The sequence below is a fragment of the Acinonyx jubatus genome, chromosome B4 (assembly GCF_027475565.1).
Source record: "Acinonyx jubatus isolate Ajub_Pintada_27869175 chromosome B4, VMU_Ajub_asm_v1.0, whole genome shotgun sequence".
Lineage (NCBI taxonomy): Eukaryota > Metazoa > Chordata > Mammalia > Carnivora > Felidae > Acinonyx > Acinonyx jubatus.
The window spans coordinates 65,245,280-65,263,566 of record NC_069387.1 but is presented as its reverse complement, the minus strand read 5'-3'; the positions used below and the strand labels follow the sequence as shown (position 1 = coordinate 65,263,566).

The 18,287-nt window shown below is 41.2% G+C and overlaps 1 protein-coding gene across 3 annotated transcripts in view; it reads left to right on the top strand.

Moving 5' to 3' along the window:
- Positions 1–4,269: 4,269 nt before the first annotated feature.
- Positions 4,270–18,287, top strand: part of CPNE8 (copine 8) — a 285,057-nt gene continuing 271,039 nt past the window's right edge. Inside the window, exon 1 of one of the 3 annotated variants that reach the window (XM_053226117.1) lies at positions 4,270–4,809. In XM_053226117.1, the coding sequence (XP_053082092.1) occupies positions 4,673–4,809 (137 nt within the window). In that variant the 5' untranslated portion in view covers positions 4,270–4,672. The remainder of the gene's footprint in view (positions 4,810–18,287) is intronic. The other 2 variants (XM_053226119.1, XM_027035891.2) reach the window with 2 other exon arrangements.

The window sequence follows — 18,287 nt, the reverse complement described above, 5'->3', positions numbered from 1 at the left end:
CCTCAATATGATGGATTTAAAGTACCAAACTTGAAAAAAAATCAGAAAAACAGAAATAATTAGTGTTAATATCATGCATTAGTTTTCTTAGGACTGCTGTAACAAATTACCACAAAATGGTTGGCTTAAAACAACAGAAATTTATTCTCTCATGGTTTTTGGATGCAAGGTGCTGGGAGGGCCATGCTGTCCCCAGAGGCTCTAGGTAAGATTGCCTCCCTGACTTTTCTAGCTTCTGGTGGTTACCAACAATCCTTGGCATTCCTTGGTTTGTGCAGTATAATTCCAATCTCTGTCTCTGTCTTCACATGGCTTTCTTCCCTGTGTGGCTGTCTCCAAATGTTTCTCCTTTAAGGGTACCAGTCCATTGCTGATAGACATTAAAGAAGACCTAAATAAATGGAAGATATATAATGGTCATGGATCAGGAGACTAATGTTATCCACTCTTCTTTAAGTGGTCTATAGAATCAATGGAATTGCAATCAAAATCTTGATAAAAATTTTTTTTGGTAGACATTACCAGGCTGATTCTAAAATTTACATGGAAATTCAAAGAATCCAAAATGACAAAAGAATTTTTATTATTATTTTTAAAAATTTTTTAATGTTTATTTATTTTTGAGAGAGAGACAGAGACAGAGAGAGAGAGAGAGCAAGCAGGGAAGGGGCAGAGAGAGGGAGGGAGACACAGAATCCAAAGCAGGCTCCGGGCTCTGAGATGTCAGCACAGAGCCTGATGCGGGGCTCAAACCCACGAACTGGGAGATCATGACCTGAGCCGAAGTTGGACGTCCAACCCACTGAGCCACCCAGGTGCCCCGACAAAAGAATTTTTAAAATGATCACTACCTGCTTTCAAGAGTTATTAGCAAAGCTGCAGTAATTAAGACTGTGGTATTTGTTTAAAGAAAAACAAACAGATCAATGGAATAGGATAGACTAAAAAATGGACTCATGGAGAATTGATTTTTGACAAAAGTACAAAGATGAGTCAATGGAGAAAGGTTGGTCTTTTTAATGATGGTGCTAGAAAAATTTGATGTTGATGTGCAAAAAAGACAACTTTGATTTAAAAAACTCAAATTAATCATGGGCCTAAATGGAAAGCCTGAAAATATAAAATTTCTAGAAGAAAACATAGAAGATAATTTTTGGCCTCAGATTAGGTAAAGATTTCTCTAATTCAACACCAACATTATAATCAGTATTAGAATAAAGTTGAATAACTGGATTCATCAATATTAGGAACTTCTGCTCTCTGACAGACCATTAAAATGAAAATACAGGCCAGGGGTCCTAGGTGACTCAGTGGGTTGAGCATCTGACTTTGGCTCGGGTCATGATCTCACAGTATGTGGGTTTGAGCCCTGTGTGGGGCTCTGTGCTGACAGCTCAGAGCCTGGAGCCTGCTTTGCATTCTGTGTCTCTGTCTGCCGCTCCCTTGCTCATAGGTGTGTGCTCTCTCTCTCTCAAATACAAATAAACATTAAAAATTAAAAAAAAAATACAAGCCACAGACTGCCAGAAGTTATTTTGTAAATTGTATAGAAAATATATAAAGAACTCTCAAAACTCAGGAATAATACAACTAATAATGCAATAAAAATGAGCAGGGGTGCCTGGGTTGTTCAGCCGTTAAGCAACTGATTCTTGATTTCGACTCAGGTCAAGATCTAAGGGATCCTTAGTTTGAGCCCCACATCAGGAGGCTCTGAGCTTACAGTGTGGAGCCTGCTTGGGATCTCTCTTTCCCTGTGTCTCTGCCCCTCCCCCGTGTACTCGCGTGCGTGTATTCTCTTTCTCTTTCTCTCTCTTTTTCTAATAAATAAAAAAAAAATTGCAAAAGATTTGAATAGACACTTTACCAAAGAAGATATACAGATAGCAAATAAGCACAGAAAAATATTCTCATCACTAGTGATTACTCCACAATGAGATCCATAGTTACAACATTAGTAGTCATTAACCCACTCTAAGACACCTATTGGATTGACTAAAATTTAAGAGAATAACAATAATATGTATTGATAAGGTTATGAAGCAACTGGAACTCATATAATGTTCATGGATCAAAAGACTAATAATGTTACCCACTCACATAATGTTGTGGGAAAGGAAAATAGTAAAACTATTTTGGAAAACAGTTTAGTAGTTTCTTAAAAAGTTAAACATTCACATTCCTTATGACCCAGGTATTTCACTTCTAAGTTTTTTTTCCTCAAAACTAATGAAAGCATATGCCCACATAAAGACTTATACATAAATGTTCATGGCAGTTTTGTTATAGCCCAAACCTGGAAAAACTAAAATGTCCACTAACACGTGAATGGGTAAACCATTTGTGGCACATCTATACTATGAAATACTAGTGAACAATAAAAAAGAAATGCTCTATTGATGCACTCAACAAAGTGGATAAATCTCAAAAGAATTTTGCTTAATGGAAGAAGTCACACAAAAAAGAGTACAGGTTATATGATTCCATATATATATATGGATATATATATCTCCATATACAATTATATACAATTGTATATACAATTGTATATGTATATATATAATTATACATATACAATTACAATTGTATATATATACAATTATATATATACATATACAATACATACATACACATACAATACATATACATATATATATACATTTACAATTATATATATATAATTATAGAAATGCAAACTTATCCATAGTGATATAAAGAAGACGAGTGGTTGCCTGGAGGGTTGTTTTTAGTGGTGAAAGGAGGGACTGATTACAAAGGAGACATGAGAAAACTTTTGGGGTGATGGAATGGCTCATTATTTTGATTGTGGTGATGGATTTACAGGAGTATATATGTATTGAAATTTATTAAATGGTACACTTTATGTGGAATTTATTATATATCAATTATAGGTCAATAAAGTGGGAAAATTTAAGAAGTAAAGGACCTACGGGCTGGGTACTATTTTAAAGTTCTAAACTTTTATTTCTTCTGTTGGCTTCTGAGAAATAAGTCTGGTTACCTTAAAAAAATTCACCTAGGTCTCGTCCTCCAAATTAATTTTGGCCAGCATAAGAGAAATGTCTGGAGTTTTAGGACATTTCCAAATAGTAATAAACCACAGGTTAATCTGTGATGGGAAAAGAGAACCAGAGAACCTCCGGATTTAAGGGATGAAAAGGGGTGGGCTGGGTGATGAGGAATGGAAACCAAGACTGAAACGCAGGAAGGATCTTGACAGGGGGGAGAGAGGCAAGACTACGCCTACACATCCTCGCGGGCAACTGTACAGATTCTCCGGGCAGGTGGCTCCAAGTGGATTAAAATGTTACAACGTATGGCTGGTTCTGAACCATGAAAACAGTTCCTTTCTGAGTTAGTCCTGCCAGCTGGAAACTCCGTGCTTGGCGCGTTGAGAAGGCGGCCACCATCCGACGCTCCCCGCTTCTTTACCTAAAGCCGCGTCCAGCTCTCCGTCGCCCCCTGGTGGCGAGCGCTCGGGGACCCGTAGGCGCACGGGTGAGGCCGGAGGGAAGGTGCAGCCAATGAGGTCATGGCAATGGAGGGGAGCCTCGGGTACCTCCCCAGGCTGTGTCTGCTTCGGCATTCTGGCACCAGCATGGCTGCCCCAAATGCGGCGCTCACTACGGCTCCTCTGTGCTAGCGTCCGTCCAGTGTCATTCGGGTCTCACTGGGTGGGAGTCGGGGTGAGGGAGCTGTATTAAATAGTAGTGACCTCCAGGTTTCAGGGCAGAACTTTTCATGCATTTGGGAACGAGGGGCCGCAGCAGGGCCCTGGCTATAAGGACTGTCCCTATTAGACCCCCATGTTCCGAGGAATTGAGGGAAGAGGGAAACCAGATGGCCCCCTTAAATCCCAAATAGTTTTTCTCCCCACATTAGAGTCCACCCTGTTCCCGCCTTGTCCCAGATATTGGTATGTCACTTTAGCACCGCGTACAGAACGCTGGAGATCGTCCTTCTGCCCCATTGTCCTCAACCCTCAAGGGGCCGAGGGTGGGCAGTTCAGAAGCTCGGACCGGCTCTTCGGCCCGAGGGCAAGGACCTCCATGGGTTTCGAGGGTGCGGTGAGGACCAGCGCGGGGTGGGGAGGGGTGGACCTACGGTGGGGGAGGGGGTTAGGAGCGGGCAGAGGCGCCCACACCTCCAGCTTCCAGCTCAGGCAGGCGAACTGCGTGACATTCCCGTCCACACCTGATTGACAGGAGGAGGGAGTCGCGGCCCAGGAGGCGGGAGTGGGTGTGTAGAGGCGGAGACAACCCCAGCCGCATGCCCAGCCGGCTGGGGCTTGCGCTCCTAGACGGTTGAGGTCTGGGTCTCTTGCCCCCCGCCCCCCCTCGCCGGGTGGCCCGCTGGCTGCTCAGAGCCTGACACCCAGAGCGTGGAAAGGATCACTGAGTGTCCCCTGCTGGGGCTGCTGCCTGCAGGGAGGGGGCAGGGAAGCCCGGAGCCCCGTGCGCCACTTCCCCGGCAGCCTCGGCCTGGGTCAGGACTGGCTCGCGGTTCCCTCGCGGCTCTGCGCGGGTCCGCCTCCCCCTCCCTCCCCCTTCCCGCGAGCTGCCTCCGCCCTCCTTCCTCTGCCTCCACCCTCAACCCCCATCCCCGGCTGTCGGGAGCTGGGCTCGGAGCCCTCAGTCTGCCCGAGCTCTGCATGTGGGCGCCGGACAAGTCCGCGGCGCCTCCATCCAAGATGGACAGCCGCTACACCAGCACTGCGGGCATCGGGGACTTGAACCAGCTGAGCGCGGCCATCCCGGCCACGCGGGTGGAGGTGTCGGTGTCCTGCAGGTGAGGAGGCTAGCCCTTCCCCTCCCTCCTCCTGCTCTCCCGTTTGCCGGGTGGGTAGCGCTTGCGAAGCGCTCGGGGCACCCCGAGGCTTTGCTGGGGTGAGAAGTTGCGCGACGAGTGGGAAGCACCCCAGCTGTGGGTCCGAGTCACCCCAGTGACACGGAGCGGAGAGCGGGAACGAGAAGCGAGTGGTGGGCTACGGAACTGAGACTTTTCGTTTTCTTTCTGGGAAATGCTGTAAAAGTTGGCTGGGCTGTGACTCAGCGGCGGGAACGCCGGCCGCCGCCCACTTTGCAAGCCCTTTTTACGTCCCAGACCCGAGCTGTTGGGTTGGGTGATGACGGGAGTCGAAGGGGGACAGCATTGCCAAAAGCGCTTGCGACCGCTGCGCGCGGTGGCCCGGGACTCCCTCCGCTAGGCGTGTGCGAACCTGCTGGTGCCACAGTTGGCACCAAACCCGGCAGCTGCCTCCCCACCCACTTCCTGGAGCCATCCAGCTTGCTTCCCCCCACCCTTCCGGGCTTCTTGCCTCGTGCCTGTTAGGTAGAGATTTGGGCTCCAGCCCTGTTTGCAGACGAATCTGTGCCGTACCTGAAATCTGGGAAGTCACGACTTTCTGCCTGCAAGTAGACACAGTTTTGAGTGCTTGTAACAACTGACACTCTGCCCAAGGACTGTAAATTTCAACTCCTTGCCTGAGTTGCTTGGGTCAGTTTTCCTGTAAACAAAGCAGCATAATTGCTGTTTCGCAGAAGATTTTGAGAAGGAGATAGGCGGACTATATTACTAAATTGATAATGGCACCAGGAGAGGGAGAATTTGCATAATATTGACTCTGGAGCCCACTTTCTTGTTTGCATACTTGGGTCTCTCTCAGTGGAAAACTCTCTTCCTTTTTGCCCACTTTGGCCTCAGGATTGTTTTCAGTGCTTCAAATTCCCCGCCCCCCTCCAATTCTTTTCCTTAGCAAAACTTGCCTTGAAGGAATATAACAAACAAGGGGAATCTTGGATGTAAATAAACCCGGAAACTTAAAATGCTGTCACCCCAGTCGTACTTGATTTTGCATTTTCACAAGACTAAGTCTAAAGCCCAAGGGATTGATTTTCTTTTTTGTGGAAATTCAAGCACCTACAACCCTAATTGAGGTGTTAATTAGGGGCGAGGCTTTCGGCTATCCCTGAAACTACATCCCGTGATTGCTTGCTTCCTCTTAAGGCTGACCTCACAACTGTGGAGATACTAATGCTGATAGTGATAGCTAAGGTGGGGCTCTTGCCTTATTATGTTTATTGCTTTAAGGGTTGCCTGAGATTTCTTCCTGTCAACTGAACAGGTGAAACTATATGGAAAACTCTTTTCAGGCATTAATTTCTAGGCCTTTTTCTTTTCCCTGAAGCTGGCATTGGATGCTCCAGGGAAGTCATTAGTATATACACATCATACATAGCCAAAAGTCCTACAATAAGAGTGTTTTCTAGAGTTCTTCTCTGCTGAACATCCTGCAAAGCCTGAATGACATGTGGGCTGTATCTGGCATGAATATAAAAATGTTATAAATTAAATCTGAGTTTCCCAAAAGCTCTTTAGGACTGATGGGGAAATTGTACCCTCACTGGTCTTTCTACCAGTGGGATCCACAGTTAACCACTCTTTTTGTGTGTGTGTGTTGGGTGTGCCTGGAATCTTGTAATTAATTGGCTTTAACCCAGTTTGTTTAAGCTTGATACCTCAGACCCTGGACATCCTTGTTCCAGCCTTTTTTCCGTATCATTGATTTGGTGTCATGTTGTCTTGTTTTTTGTTTTTAAGTTTTCAAAAGCAAAAAAAAAAAAAAAAAAAAAAAAAAAAGTCCTGAAATAGAACCCAAGTACTTACAGTACTTAACATTGTTGAGAATTGAATCTTGTAAACATAGATGGTGTCCTCTGGGCTTTGGCATAAGAGACCTGGTTACGGATTCTGGCTTTGTGTCTCAATCATGTTACTTTGGAGTTCTTAATCTGAGCTCCTTCATCTCTAAAATGAGGATAATTGTGGTATTTATCTTATATAGAATGTTATCAGAGCTTCATAACATGATGTCTGAAAAGTGCTCACACAATTTGTGACACAAAAGGAAGTGTTAAAACAACATTAACTATTTTGAAATTGGAAATAGTATTTACTGAATAAATGTTTTCTATATGCTTCAGTATGGAATTCTGTAAATATTCCTCTTTTGTTCTGCAGTCAATTAGTAAAGAAGACAGGGATAGAGGCAGTCTTGGGATACCTGCTCTCTCTTTCTCTTTCTTCTTTGATGAAAGTATAAAGAGCGTATATTCTAGGATGTTTGGGGGGAATTTCACTTAGCAATAAGGCTTAATTGGAGGTCTCTCAGTCTTACTCTGGGCGAGCAGAGTAGGGAATTCCCTTGCTTTCTATGTTAGAGACCTCTGATGATTTGCTGACACTCCAAAAGCAACTCAGGAATAGAATCCTTTTTAATAACCTCCTTTCATTGTCCCCAGTCGAAGGCCTTTAAAAAAATCTTTATGACATTTTCATCTTCATTTTGGGGGAGGTGAGAAAATTAACAATTGAAGCTTGAAGCTAAATATAATTCACGGAAATCAATTAGTCTATTCCCTCACCAACTGTTTAATGTCTTTTGTATGTCGAGAATTATGCTCTGCTCCAGGAGAAATGTAAGAGTTCTCTGAAAATGTAAAGTCTGGTTGGGAGAGAAGTATTACGTAATATGTGATGACGTTGGACTAAATCCAAAGATGTGGTTCGTGCACAGAGAGGGAACAGACCATAGTGGAGTGGAGTGCTTGGAACATATTACAAAGAGAAGATGGGGCTTGAGGGGACACGAGAAGGATGGGCAAGGCTTGCATTAGAGAAGGGACGGTAGAATAGCGTGGAGGTTTTGGGATGGCTACAAACTTGGTGTGTAACGTGATGAGTGCTCTTTTCTAGCTGCGTTTATGTAGAGACAAGCTCCTACCCTATGACTTCCCTTCTTTCCACTGTTTAGTTCTCCCAGCATTCATTTTTCTCATTATGTTAATTCATAGATTTTTTTTTAAGTTAATTGGGTTACCTAATTAAAATGTCTGTAGCTGAAATGATACAACCTTACACACATAAAATAACATTTACAACATTCCCATTGTATTCTGAAAACAGATTAATTAGAATGAGGTAAAAACCAGTGGGAAAAATAATATGCAGTAATCACCTGTTTCCCTGGGCCTTTGGTTTAGTGAACTGTTTCCAACACATAATTTTGGTCATTTTCTCTGAGAAGTTAGCTTATCAATGAAAAAAAAAACAAACAGGGAGAACATTCTGTATTTCTAGACTTTGTGGGTTAGCCATCACATGTAAATTCTTTCACAGCAATAATTTTATAATGGTGATACAACCAATTTTAACTACTCAGGTTGAGGGAAGGATACAAAATGTGAGCCCTTACTTTGTGCTAGATATTCCGTGCGGTCCTATCTAACCTGGCCATGACTCTTTTGCCTAATCTACCACCACTTCTCACATGAACACTGTGACTGAATATAGTCCAACCAATATGTGTTTACCATATGCTAGAACTGGTGATGGATAAATGTGGCTGCAATACACGAATAAGTGGTACAGTCCCATAGCACGTGCCGTTTTGCCAGTGAACCGACTTCCTCTTTGCCTATGGGGCTATGCTGAATGCCACTCTCTCTGCCTTGAATAGCCCTTCCTCCCTTCTTCCCCCTTGTCTTTTTGATTAGCTTGTGCTCTTTTCTTCAAGACTCAGGTCAAACATCCCTCTCACAACTCCTCTTCCCAACTGGGTTTTGCTGTTTTCCCAAAGCAGCTGGTATGTACTAGTATCATAGTTATGTTGTTAATTCTTGGTCTCTGCATTCACCTTGAGGACAAGTTTTGTTTCTTGAATAATCCATGTATCCTGAGTTTGGCACAGAATATGTAGTCCATCAATGCTGGATGCTGTCATTCTCTGAATAAATCAGCTGGCATGGAGAGGGCTGTGTGCCTGTTAAAATACAGATTTCTAGGTACCCACACCAGATCTACTGAACCAAAATCTCTGGGATTAGGTAGGGCCCAGGAATCTGGGCTTTTAACAAGTTTACCATGTGCTGATGATACACATTAAAATGTTTACCTGTTTGATGAGGAAATGACTGTGACTGTAGTCATTTTATATGGATTAGCAATCCCTGCCCTACACAGGTGCGAGGAGATAACTTTTCAGGGGTGTGGTGGACCAGACTTAAATGGTATTGAGACAGGAATTTGTCCACCAGTTGTTAAATATAGTGGTTATTAAAAATTAAATGATATAAACCTAAAATTAATGCATTACATTTTAAAATAAAGGCATAGTCAAAAGTTGTCACTTCCTAATTGTTTTACTACAGTTCAGTTTTCTCTACTCTTTCATGGCATCTATGCTCTTTTTAATCCGCGTGGTGAAAATATTATGCAATCTTGTGCTACTGCTCATCTCTTCAGTCCTGTTCAGTGACGTCCTATTGGTAGACTGAAGTTGGCCATGGCGAATATTTACACCATGGAAACTGGCAAATACTGAAAGTCAAGATCAGGGCTTGATTTATGATTTTGTTGTTGTCTGCACTTAAGACCTTCTGTGGGAATCAATTGGCCTTATGGAATTTAAGTAAAAATATTATTATTATTATTATTATTATTATTGTTTAGAAGTTGTGTGCTCAGCTACACATACTATATGTCGGTAAGTTTATAACAAATTATACAAACACACACATGCATACACACATTTATGCATCTAGTTTTTTGTTTTTTTTTTGTTTTTTTTGGAGAGCCCATTGTTAAACATGTGTTACTTACATACACCTCACTGTTCAGAGGCCTTTTGTAAAAGATTATACAAAGGAAAAAGTTTGTTGCTGTTGGACTGTCACTATTAGAAATGACACATTAGAAATGACAGTGTCCGGTTCAGCACTTTTGTGGTCTTGCTTCTCTGCTTAGAATAAGTGGGGCCGTGTGGTTTCAGAATCCATGAGAGGCTGTGACAGTTTGCAAGTGTATTGTGAATGAAACAAGAAGATAATTGAAATTCTGTATGCTTTTTGCTTTCTTCACTTTTTCATGTGTTTCTTTCCACTCCTTGCTTATTCTCTTACTTTGAAGACTTTGTTTTTCTGTTTCTCCATCCACTGGTAGCATATACTTTGCAAGTTTACATGTTCCAGTTCCAGTTCCAGACCACCTGGGAAAGCAAATTCGTATTGCAAGAGAGAGAATCTGCTTGGTCCAGCGGGGATTGGCCCAGTTTGGTTGAAGTAGGTGCATTCGCTGTTCTTATTATCTATGGCAAAAGAGGAAAGAGTTCAAACACAGCAATTGGGGTTTATACCCCAGTCCCTGTTGGTTTATCTTTTAGACATATTCTACCCTTTTTAAAAAAGACAAGAAGTTTGAAGTTAATTGTTAACTGATAATGTTACTATATGCTAGGGGAAGTAGAACGCCTGTTATGCTGTTAATAACAGGTAAACTGAGGGCCAAGTGTGGTATGGGCATAGCATCCTATTCTTCTGGCTCTGTAGTTCCTGAAGTCCTATGGTTCAAAATTGTAGTGACCCCATGATGCTTTTTTCAGCCCTATTTGGGTTTGGCTTAGCCCCAGAGTTTCAGGAATATTTGTACTGGGGCATTTGTACTGTGATCTTAAAGTCTCAATGTGCAAGGTGTCCAGGTATATCTTAGCAGACAAAAGCCTTACTCATGTGGTTGTTCCACCAATGTTTTGGTCTGCCCTTTGTATTTTTTAATATTTGGGGCCTGCGATGTTCTCAAACAGCCCTGGGATGTGGAGAATGTGAGTCTGGACGCAATTCACAAAGCAGGGCCCCAAGGAAAAGGGTGTAAATGTCTGTGCTCTTTTACATACCTTTTTGTGGCAGAACAGGCAGAAGCCTCCCTACTTGTTTCACTCAAGACAGGGAAGAAAAACAATCCCTCTCAAAGGGGTTTTATGCAGTTGTTAGCCTGTTTTATAATAATAACAGTTGCTTATGAGAGCCAGTTTTACTTAGCCTTGAAGAGCATGGGTGTGGAACTAGACCTGTTCTACCACTACTGGCTGTGAAACGTTGGAAAGTTACTTAATGACTCTGTTCCTTAATTTCCTCATCCGTAAAGTGGGGAGAATAATAGCCCCTGTGACTTGTATTTGTTTTGAGGGTTAAATAAGTTGTTGCATCTATGTGCGTTAAAATACTGCTTTTCATACTAGTTAAGTACTCAGAATTACAAATGGATATCCATACAAAATAAAAATCGCTCATATTCCATCCAACTATGAACATTAAAATTGTTTTAATGTTTTATTTTTGAAAGAGAGAGAGAGAGAAAGGGAGAGAGAGAATGAGTGGGGGAGGGGCAGAGAGACAAGGAGACCCAAAATCTGAAGCAGGCTTCAGGCTCTGAGCTGTCACCATAGAGCCCAAAACAGGGCTAAAACTCGCAAACCGTGAGATCATGACCTGAGCTGAAGTCAGACGCTTAACCAACTGAGCCACCCAGGCGCCCCAAACTATGAACATTTAGTTTACTTCTTTCCCATTTATAACGCCATACTTACAGTCCCTCTCTTTCCCTTGAGTGTATGTGTGTGTGTGTTGTATGCTCACATTATATAATGGGATCATACTATATTCTACATAATTTATCTTCTGTATTTTTTGTATTATATCATGTATATATTGCTGTCATTCGTTTTTGAAAAAATAAGCCTCTGTGTCTCTAGTCTATTTTATGCACACACTATTTATTTGACTTCTCTCTTATTTTCCAAAATTTATTTCAAAAAGTTACTATTCAGAATAATGCTAACGAGTATTCTTATTCACAAACACTTGACAGCAGTTATGGTTTTTTTTTCTCCTGAGGATAGTTTTCTATGACTGAAGTTATTAGTAAGCTATCTTCTCAAGGGGATTTTAATAGCTTATTTTCATTATTCCCCCCTATTCCTCTTTAAATAAGCAGAGTCAAGTCTAAACTACTGGCTGCACCTTTCTAAATACTTTTATTCCCACGAGAAAGTTGCATTTAAAGATTAATGAGAATTTGGGGCAGCAGAGTATAGCAGCAAGAAAGTGGAATTAGGAGCCAGACAGATGTCTTTAAATCCCAGTTTTATCCCTTTTTGGAACGTTATTTTGGGTATCTTATTTCAACTTCCAGAATTTAATTTCCTAATCAGTAATACAGAAATGATTTAAAAACTAAATTTATAGTCTTCTTGGAGAGGTAAATGAAATAAATTCTACAAAGTGCCCAGGAATGTGCCTGTCACAAGAAATGCACTTAGTAGTTGTTAGTCTTAGCTAAGTTTCTTATGAATACGTTACTAGGTGGCATACAAGCAACACAGAAGAGAGAACACCTGTATTTTGGACAAATTTATAATCAGTATGGGAAGTCATAGAAACGTGAAATGCAGTGTGGGGGAGGTACAGAGTAAAAGTGGTTACAAGAGTGTGGATTTGGAAATGCATAGGAAGTTCCTACAGATTCTACCCCATGGCTCCCAACACCACACACCAACCCACACAATGAGACACGTGGCCCCAATGGGATTTGACAGATTGGAAGTAGTGTTTAACAACAAAGTTTTAGAGTGAAAGCATATTCTTGTATCCCACCAACAAAATCAGTGGGCTGACATTTAGACAACTCTTTCGTGTCTTACATGTGATAAAACGGATCCAACTAGATGATAATTCAGGCTGATGGCGGAGAAGGTTTTTATTGCCAATAATAAAGTGAGATATATTTAAAAGGTGCCTTGTCCCAAGGGCCAATGTTCACGGCCTGACTTACAATACCTTAGTGTTTTCAAATGTATTACAACCATCAATGTTATAGCCTCTTCGGCCAGAGACATTAGGTCTCACGTATTCTTGTTCAAATTATGAGACCTTTTGTCACTTTTAGTCTATAAAGAATAAAACTCCAAACACTGAGGGAATTATCAGTTAACTTTGTGAAACACCGAAGAAGCAAAGTATCATTGATAGTCCCTGGGAAGCATTTCTATCTGTTAGACTGTACAACTATTCAATTATAAGCTAAAGTAATGAAGTCAAGAAACATGCTATATATTTTATTTAAAGTCAAAATGTATGCGAGACAATGTAGAAAACACTTAACATATACTGATTCACTCAGTCCTCACAATTTCTATAAAACAGGCGATTTATGTCCTATTTTATAGGTGAGGAGATTGAGGTTCAAAGAAGGTTTAAATAATTTGGCCTAAGTCGCACATCAAGGAGGTGGTGAGGTTGAGTTCCCAGTCCATGTATATGTCTGGTTCTTAGGTATATGCTTCTGTCCACTAGACATACTCTGGTATTCTTCCATAAGTTACTCATTTTAGGATTTAAGGGTGGGATTCTTTCCTATCAGTATTGATGTGTTGGGAACTAAAGAGAAAGGACAAAGCTGAGAGACACAATTATAGTAGATGATGTCAATACCATCACAAAGGGAAGTACAGTTCCTCTGTGCCATTTCTGTTCCCTATTGGTGAGAGCTGTGGGTAGAAACAGTTCAGATGAGTGCCATAAACCTTAACAATTTGGTGTTTGACTTCCAAGTATCAATTCTTACCTTTTTCTGCTGCTGAGTTACCTAATGAAGCTGTGGGAAATTAAGTAATGAGAGGGCTTTTTAACTAGAAATCAGCAGGCAGGGTGAGATGAAAGTTAAATGCTGGACAAAGGTGATGGACCTGGTAAATGAAAAGTAGAGGGAAATTAATTGAATTGACTATGTGACATTCATACATACCATTGGAGTTGAGAACTGACCGCAAGCTCTGTCATTTCCATCCCCTGCTTTCTTAATAATGAAGTCACCACTTAACTTGCTTGCTTTTCAATAATAGATTCCAGGGTTTCCTTTCACGACAAATATGCTCTTCAGAATTCTGTGTAAATAAAATGTTTAGATATTGAAAATGTCAGCACAGTATTCTGACTAACTGCGTTGTGACATAACTGTAAAAGTCAATATTTTCTACTTGGCTAATTAGTTGCTCTCTCTCTGAAATATATATATATATATATATCTCCTTAATATATATATTAAAAATATATATATATTTTTATTGAGATATTCTAAATATATATATAGAGAGAGATATTCTTAATATATATATAAATATCTCAATTGTCAAGAGAGTGCAGAGAACCAGATATGGTTATAATTGTCATACCTGATCGAAACTAACACGTTTCTCAGCCTTAGGTAGTATATTAGTGGTTTTAGAGTCATTTTGAGAAGTTTGCTTCTCAGTGCCCACAGAACTTTATATTTTGTGTCATCTCTGTGTGTATGATGTTGTGGGCATTCTTAAAAATCTTTTTTTATCTAAATGTACTCCTGTAAAGGGAATATCACATTATTTGTGGCTTTCTAGGTAATTGAAAGCTCAATCATTCTTCTTTAATGTCTTCAATAGGTTTTCATGTTTCCCAGCCATAAAGCAAAGAATGAGAGAGAGTTTGGACAGAGCTTATTTATTACCTTGCTATCTCAACGTTCAAATTAATTGTGGAAGCAGAAACACTACAAAGCTGATTGCAATTGATTTTATGTTAGAGGTTTCATCCAAAGCCTCTTTGTAGGCATTGGGAAAAGGAGGCATAATCAATATTAAGTGGGTAGTGAATGTTTCTCCTAATTGGTAATTTGAATTGGTGAATTTAAAAAATGTTTTTGGAGAGAAGTTTGAAGTAGCTGAAAGATGATTGATTTTCAACCTAAGATATGTCTCACAGTTTAAATTAAATGGTTTTAATTTCTTTGTTTCACTGACGTCATTTTGTCATTTGAATGTCATTTATGTGACTTCTTCTTTCCTTGTGGAATATGTCAGTGAAGTCTGGGAAATCCCCGGGCTTACGTTGTGTTTCTGACACTGCCTCTGTGACCTTTGGCAATGCCACCAGTACCCTGAGAAAGCATCATTTCCTAGGATGGTTGAATCCCTGGTTTAGACGACCTGGGATGTCACTCAGAGCTTGATAAGTCAATGGCACTGGAAGTGAGACCTTGAAATACAATGTAAACGTGCTTTGATTTGAGGAAATCTTATGATTGGCAATGCCATTTGAAAACCTAGGCCCTAATTCCAGTGTCTGAGTTTTTAAAGGGATATTAAGGTAGACTCTCTCTAATGCCAACCGCTTCCCACTTCAAAGTCCTCATTTCACTTAATATTCTCCCGAAGGGATGTCAAATTCTACTGTTGCTGTTCCAGGGATCTATAGCTAGCTTCCTTCATCCTGAAAATGAACAATGTTTGATATTAATAGATGTGTGTGCCTTTCTTTCAATTTACTTTTGTGATATGTTACCCCTGTGCCCCCCCCCCCCCGCCCCCAACTCTTGGCAAAGATAGAGCTTTGAGTGGAGATGGCAAATTGCTTCAATTTTGTGTTTACCAATCAGTTGTTCCTAAGCGCTGGCTGCCTGAAGTAGCACCTGGAAAGATTCTTAGGGAACATCTGGGTTTTGTGGGAAAGCATACTGTCTACATTTGACTTTGACTTTTGAAATAAAGTAAACCAATACCAACATGTATACTATTGCTTTTCTATTGTTATAACCTTTAACCTACTCACAGTGTCTGCTCAGTCACAACTTTCTATTCGGCTCGGCTCTCCAAAATGTTTGTTGCTTCCCTTTCCATTCCTGCTGCCAGCCTTTTTGTTCAGGAAGTTGTATTTCCCCCTAAGAACGTTAAAATATTCTCTGAACTATTCTCTGTGACTCCAGAATTCATGTTTTTGGTCTATTCTTCACCTGTTATGTAGTTAGCTTCCCAAACAAAGGTTGAATTATGTGGTTTTCCTTTTGCAGAAACTTTCAGTCTTTCTCCTTTGCTTACAAAATAGAATCCAAGCACCTTAACGTGGTGTTCACAGTCTTCCCTCATCCTGGACAGACATCCCCTGCCAGTCACATCTCAGACATGGACTCTAGCCAAAGTGGGGTACTTGCCAATCTCCATGTCTCCTGTGTATGCTCTTGCTTCTCACCATTGTTGGTACTTTCCTTCAGGCTGAAAAGCCTCCCACCACGCCCCCCCCCCCCAATTTCTGTACCTATCCTTGATTGTCAGGGTATACATTGGAGATATTGTGGGTTTGGTTCTAGACTGCCACAGTAACGGGAATATTGCGTTAAAATGAGTCAAATAAATTTTTTGGTTTCTCAGTGCATGTGAAAGTTATGTTTATACTGTACTGCAGTCTGTTAAGTATGGAGTAGCACTGTGTATAACAAAACGTGCATTCTTTAATAAAAAATCCTTTATTGCTAACAAATGCTGACCATCCTCTGAGCTTTCTGCAAGCCATCACTTTGCTGGTGGAGGTTCTTGCCTCGATGTTGATGCTGCTGACTGATCATGGTGGCGGTTGCTGAAGATTGGGATGTCTGTGGCAAGTTCTTAAAATAAGAGAACAACAAAGTTTGCTGCATTGATTGACTTTTCCTTCCATGAAAGATTTCTCTCTAGCATGTGATGCTGTTTGAGAGCATTTTATCCACAGAACTTCTTTCAAAATGGGAGTCAGTTTTCTCAAACCGTGCCACTTCTTATCAATTAAATTTATGTAATATTCTAAATCCTTTGTTATTTTAAGAATCTTCACAGTATCTTTACTAGAAGTGGATGCCATCTCAAGAAACCACTTTCCAGGCACCTGGGTGGCTCAGTTGGTTAAGCGTCCAACCCTTGATTTTGGTTCAGGCCATGATCTCACAGTCGTGAGATCGAGCCTCACGTGGGGCTCCATGCTGAGCAGAGTCTCCTTGGTATTCTCTCTCCCTTTTTTTCTGCCCCTCTCCCCCTCTCAAAAAACAAACAAACAAACAAACAACAACAACAACAAAAAACGACTTTCTTTGTTCATCCATAACAAGCAATAACAAGCACCCCCTCATCCATTCAAATTTTATCAGGAGGTTGCTGCAATTCAGTCACATCTTCAGGCTCCACTTCTAATTCTAGTCACTATTTCCACCACCTCTGCAGTTATTTCCTCACTGAAGTCTTGAACCCCTGAAACTCATCCGTGAGATTTGGAATCAACTTCTTCCAAACTCTTGTTAATGTTAATATTTAACCTCTTCTTATGAATCACAAATGTTCTTAATGTTGTCTAGAATGGTGAATGCTTTCCAGAAGGTGTTCAATTTTCTTTGCCCAGATCCATCAGAAGAATCACTGACTGTGGCAGATTTTGCCTTATGAAAGGTATTTCTTAAATAATAATTCTTGAAAGTCAGTATCACTCTTTGATCCTTGGGCTGCAGAATGAATGTTGTCAGTGGGCATAAGAACAACGTTAATCTCACGGCACACCTTCATCAGAGCTCTTGCATGGTCAGGCGCATTGTCAATAACCAGTATTTTGAAAGAAATCTTTTTTTTTTTTTTTCCTGAGTAATAGTTCTCAATAGGGGGCTTAAAAGATTCAGTGAACCATGTTCTAAATAGATGTACAGCCATCCAGGCTTTGTTGTTCCTTAAATGGAGAACAGGCAGAGTAGATTTAGCATAATTCTTAAGGGCCCTAGGATTTTGGGAATGATCCATAAGCGCTGGCTTCAACTTCAAGTCACGAGCTGCATCAGCCCCTTTTTAGGGGGTCAGCCTGAGGAGAAGGTATTGGCTTCTCTTCTCTACCTATGAAATCGCATCTTCTTCTACTAGAAGGCTGTTTCATCTACACTGAAAATCTGTTGTGTAGTGTAACCAACTTCATTAATTATCTTAGCTAGAGTTTCTGGATAACTCGCTGCAGCTTCTCCATAAGCAACTGCTGCTTCGTCTTGCGTTTTTATGTTCTGGAAACGGCTTCTTTCCTTAAGCCTCATGAGCCAACCTCTGCCAGCTTCCAGCTTTTCTCCTGCAGCTTCCTCACCTCTCTCAGCCATCACAAAATTGAAGAGAGTTTGAGCCTTGTTCTGGATTAGGCTTTGGCTTAAGGGAACGTTGAATGCTGTGGCCAGTTTGATATTCTATCTGGACCTCTCAAGCTTTCTCCATATCAGCAACATAGCTTTTATGCTTTCTTATCATTTATATGTCCACTGGAGTAGCACTTTTAATTTCCTTCAAGAACTTTTTCTTTGCATTCACAACTTGGCTAACTGGCTCCAGAGGCCTGGCTTTTGGCCTCTCTTGGCTTTCGACATGCCTTCCTGACTAAGCTTCATCATTTCTAGCTTTTGATTTAAAGTGAGAGGGGCGCCTGGGTGGCTCAGTTTGTTAAGCCTCCAACTCTTGATTTTGGCTCAGGTCATGATCTTACGGCTCATGAGTTTGAGCCCTGTGTCGGGCTGTGTGTTGACAGTATAGCCCCTGCTTGGGATTCTCTCTCTCCCCCTCTCTCTGCCTCTCT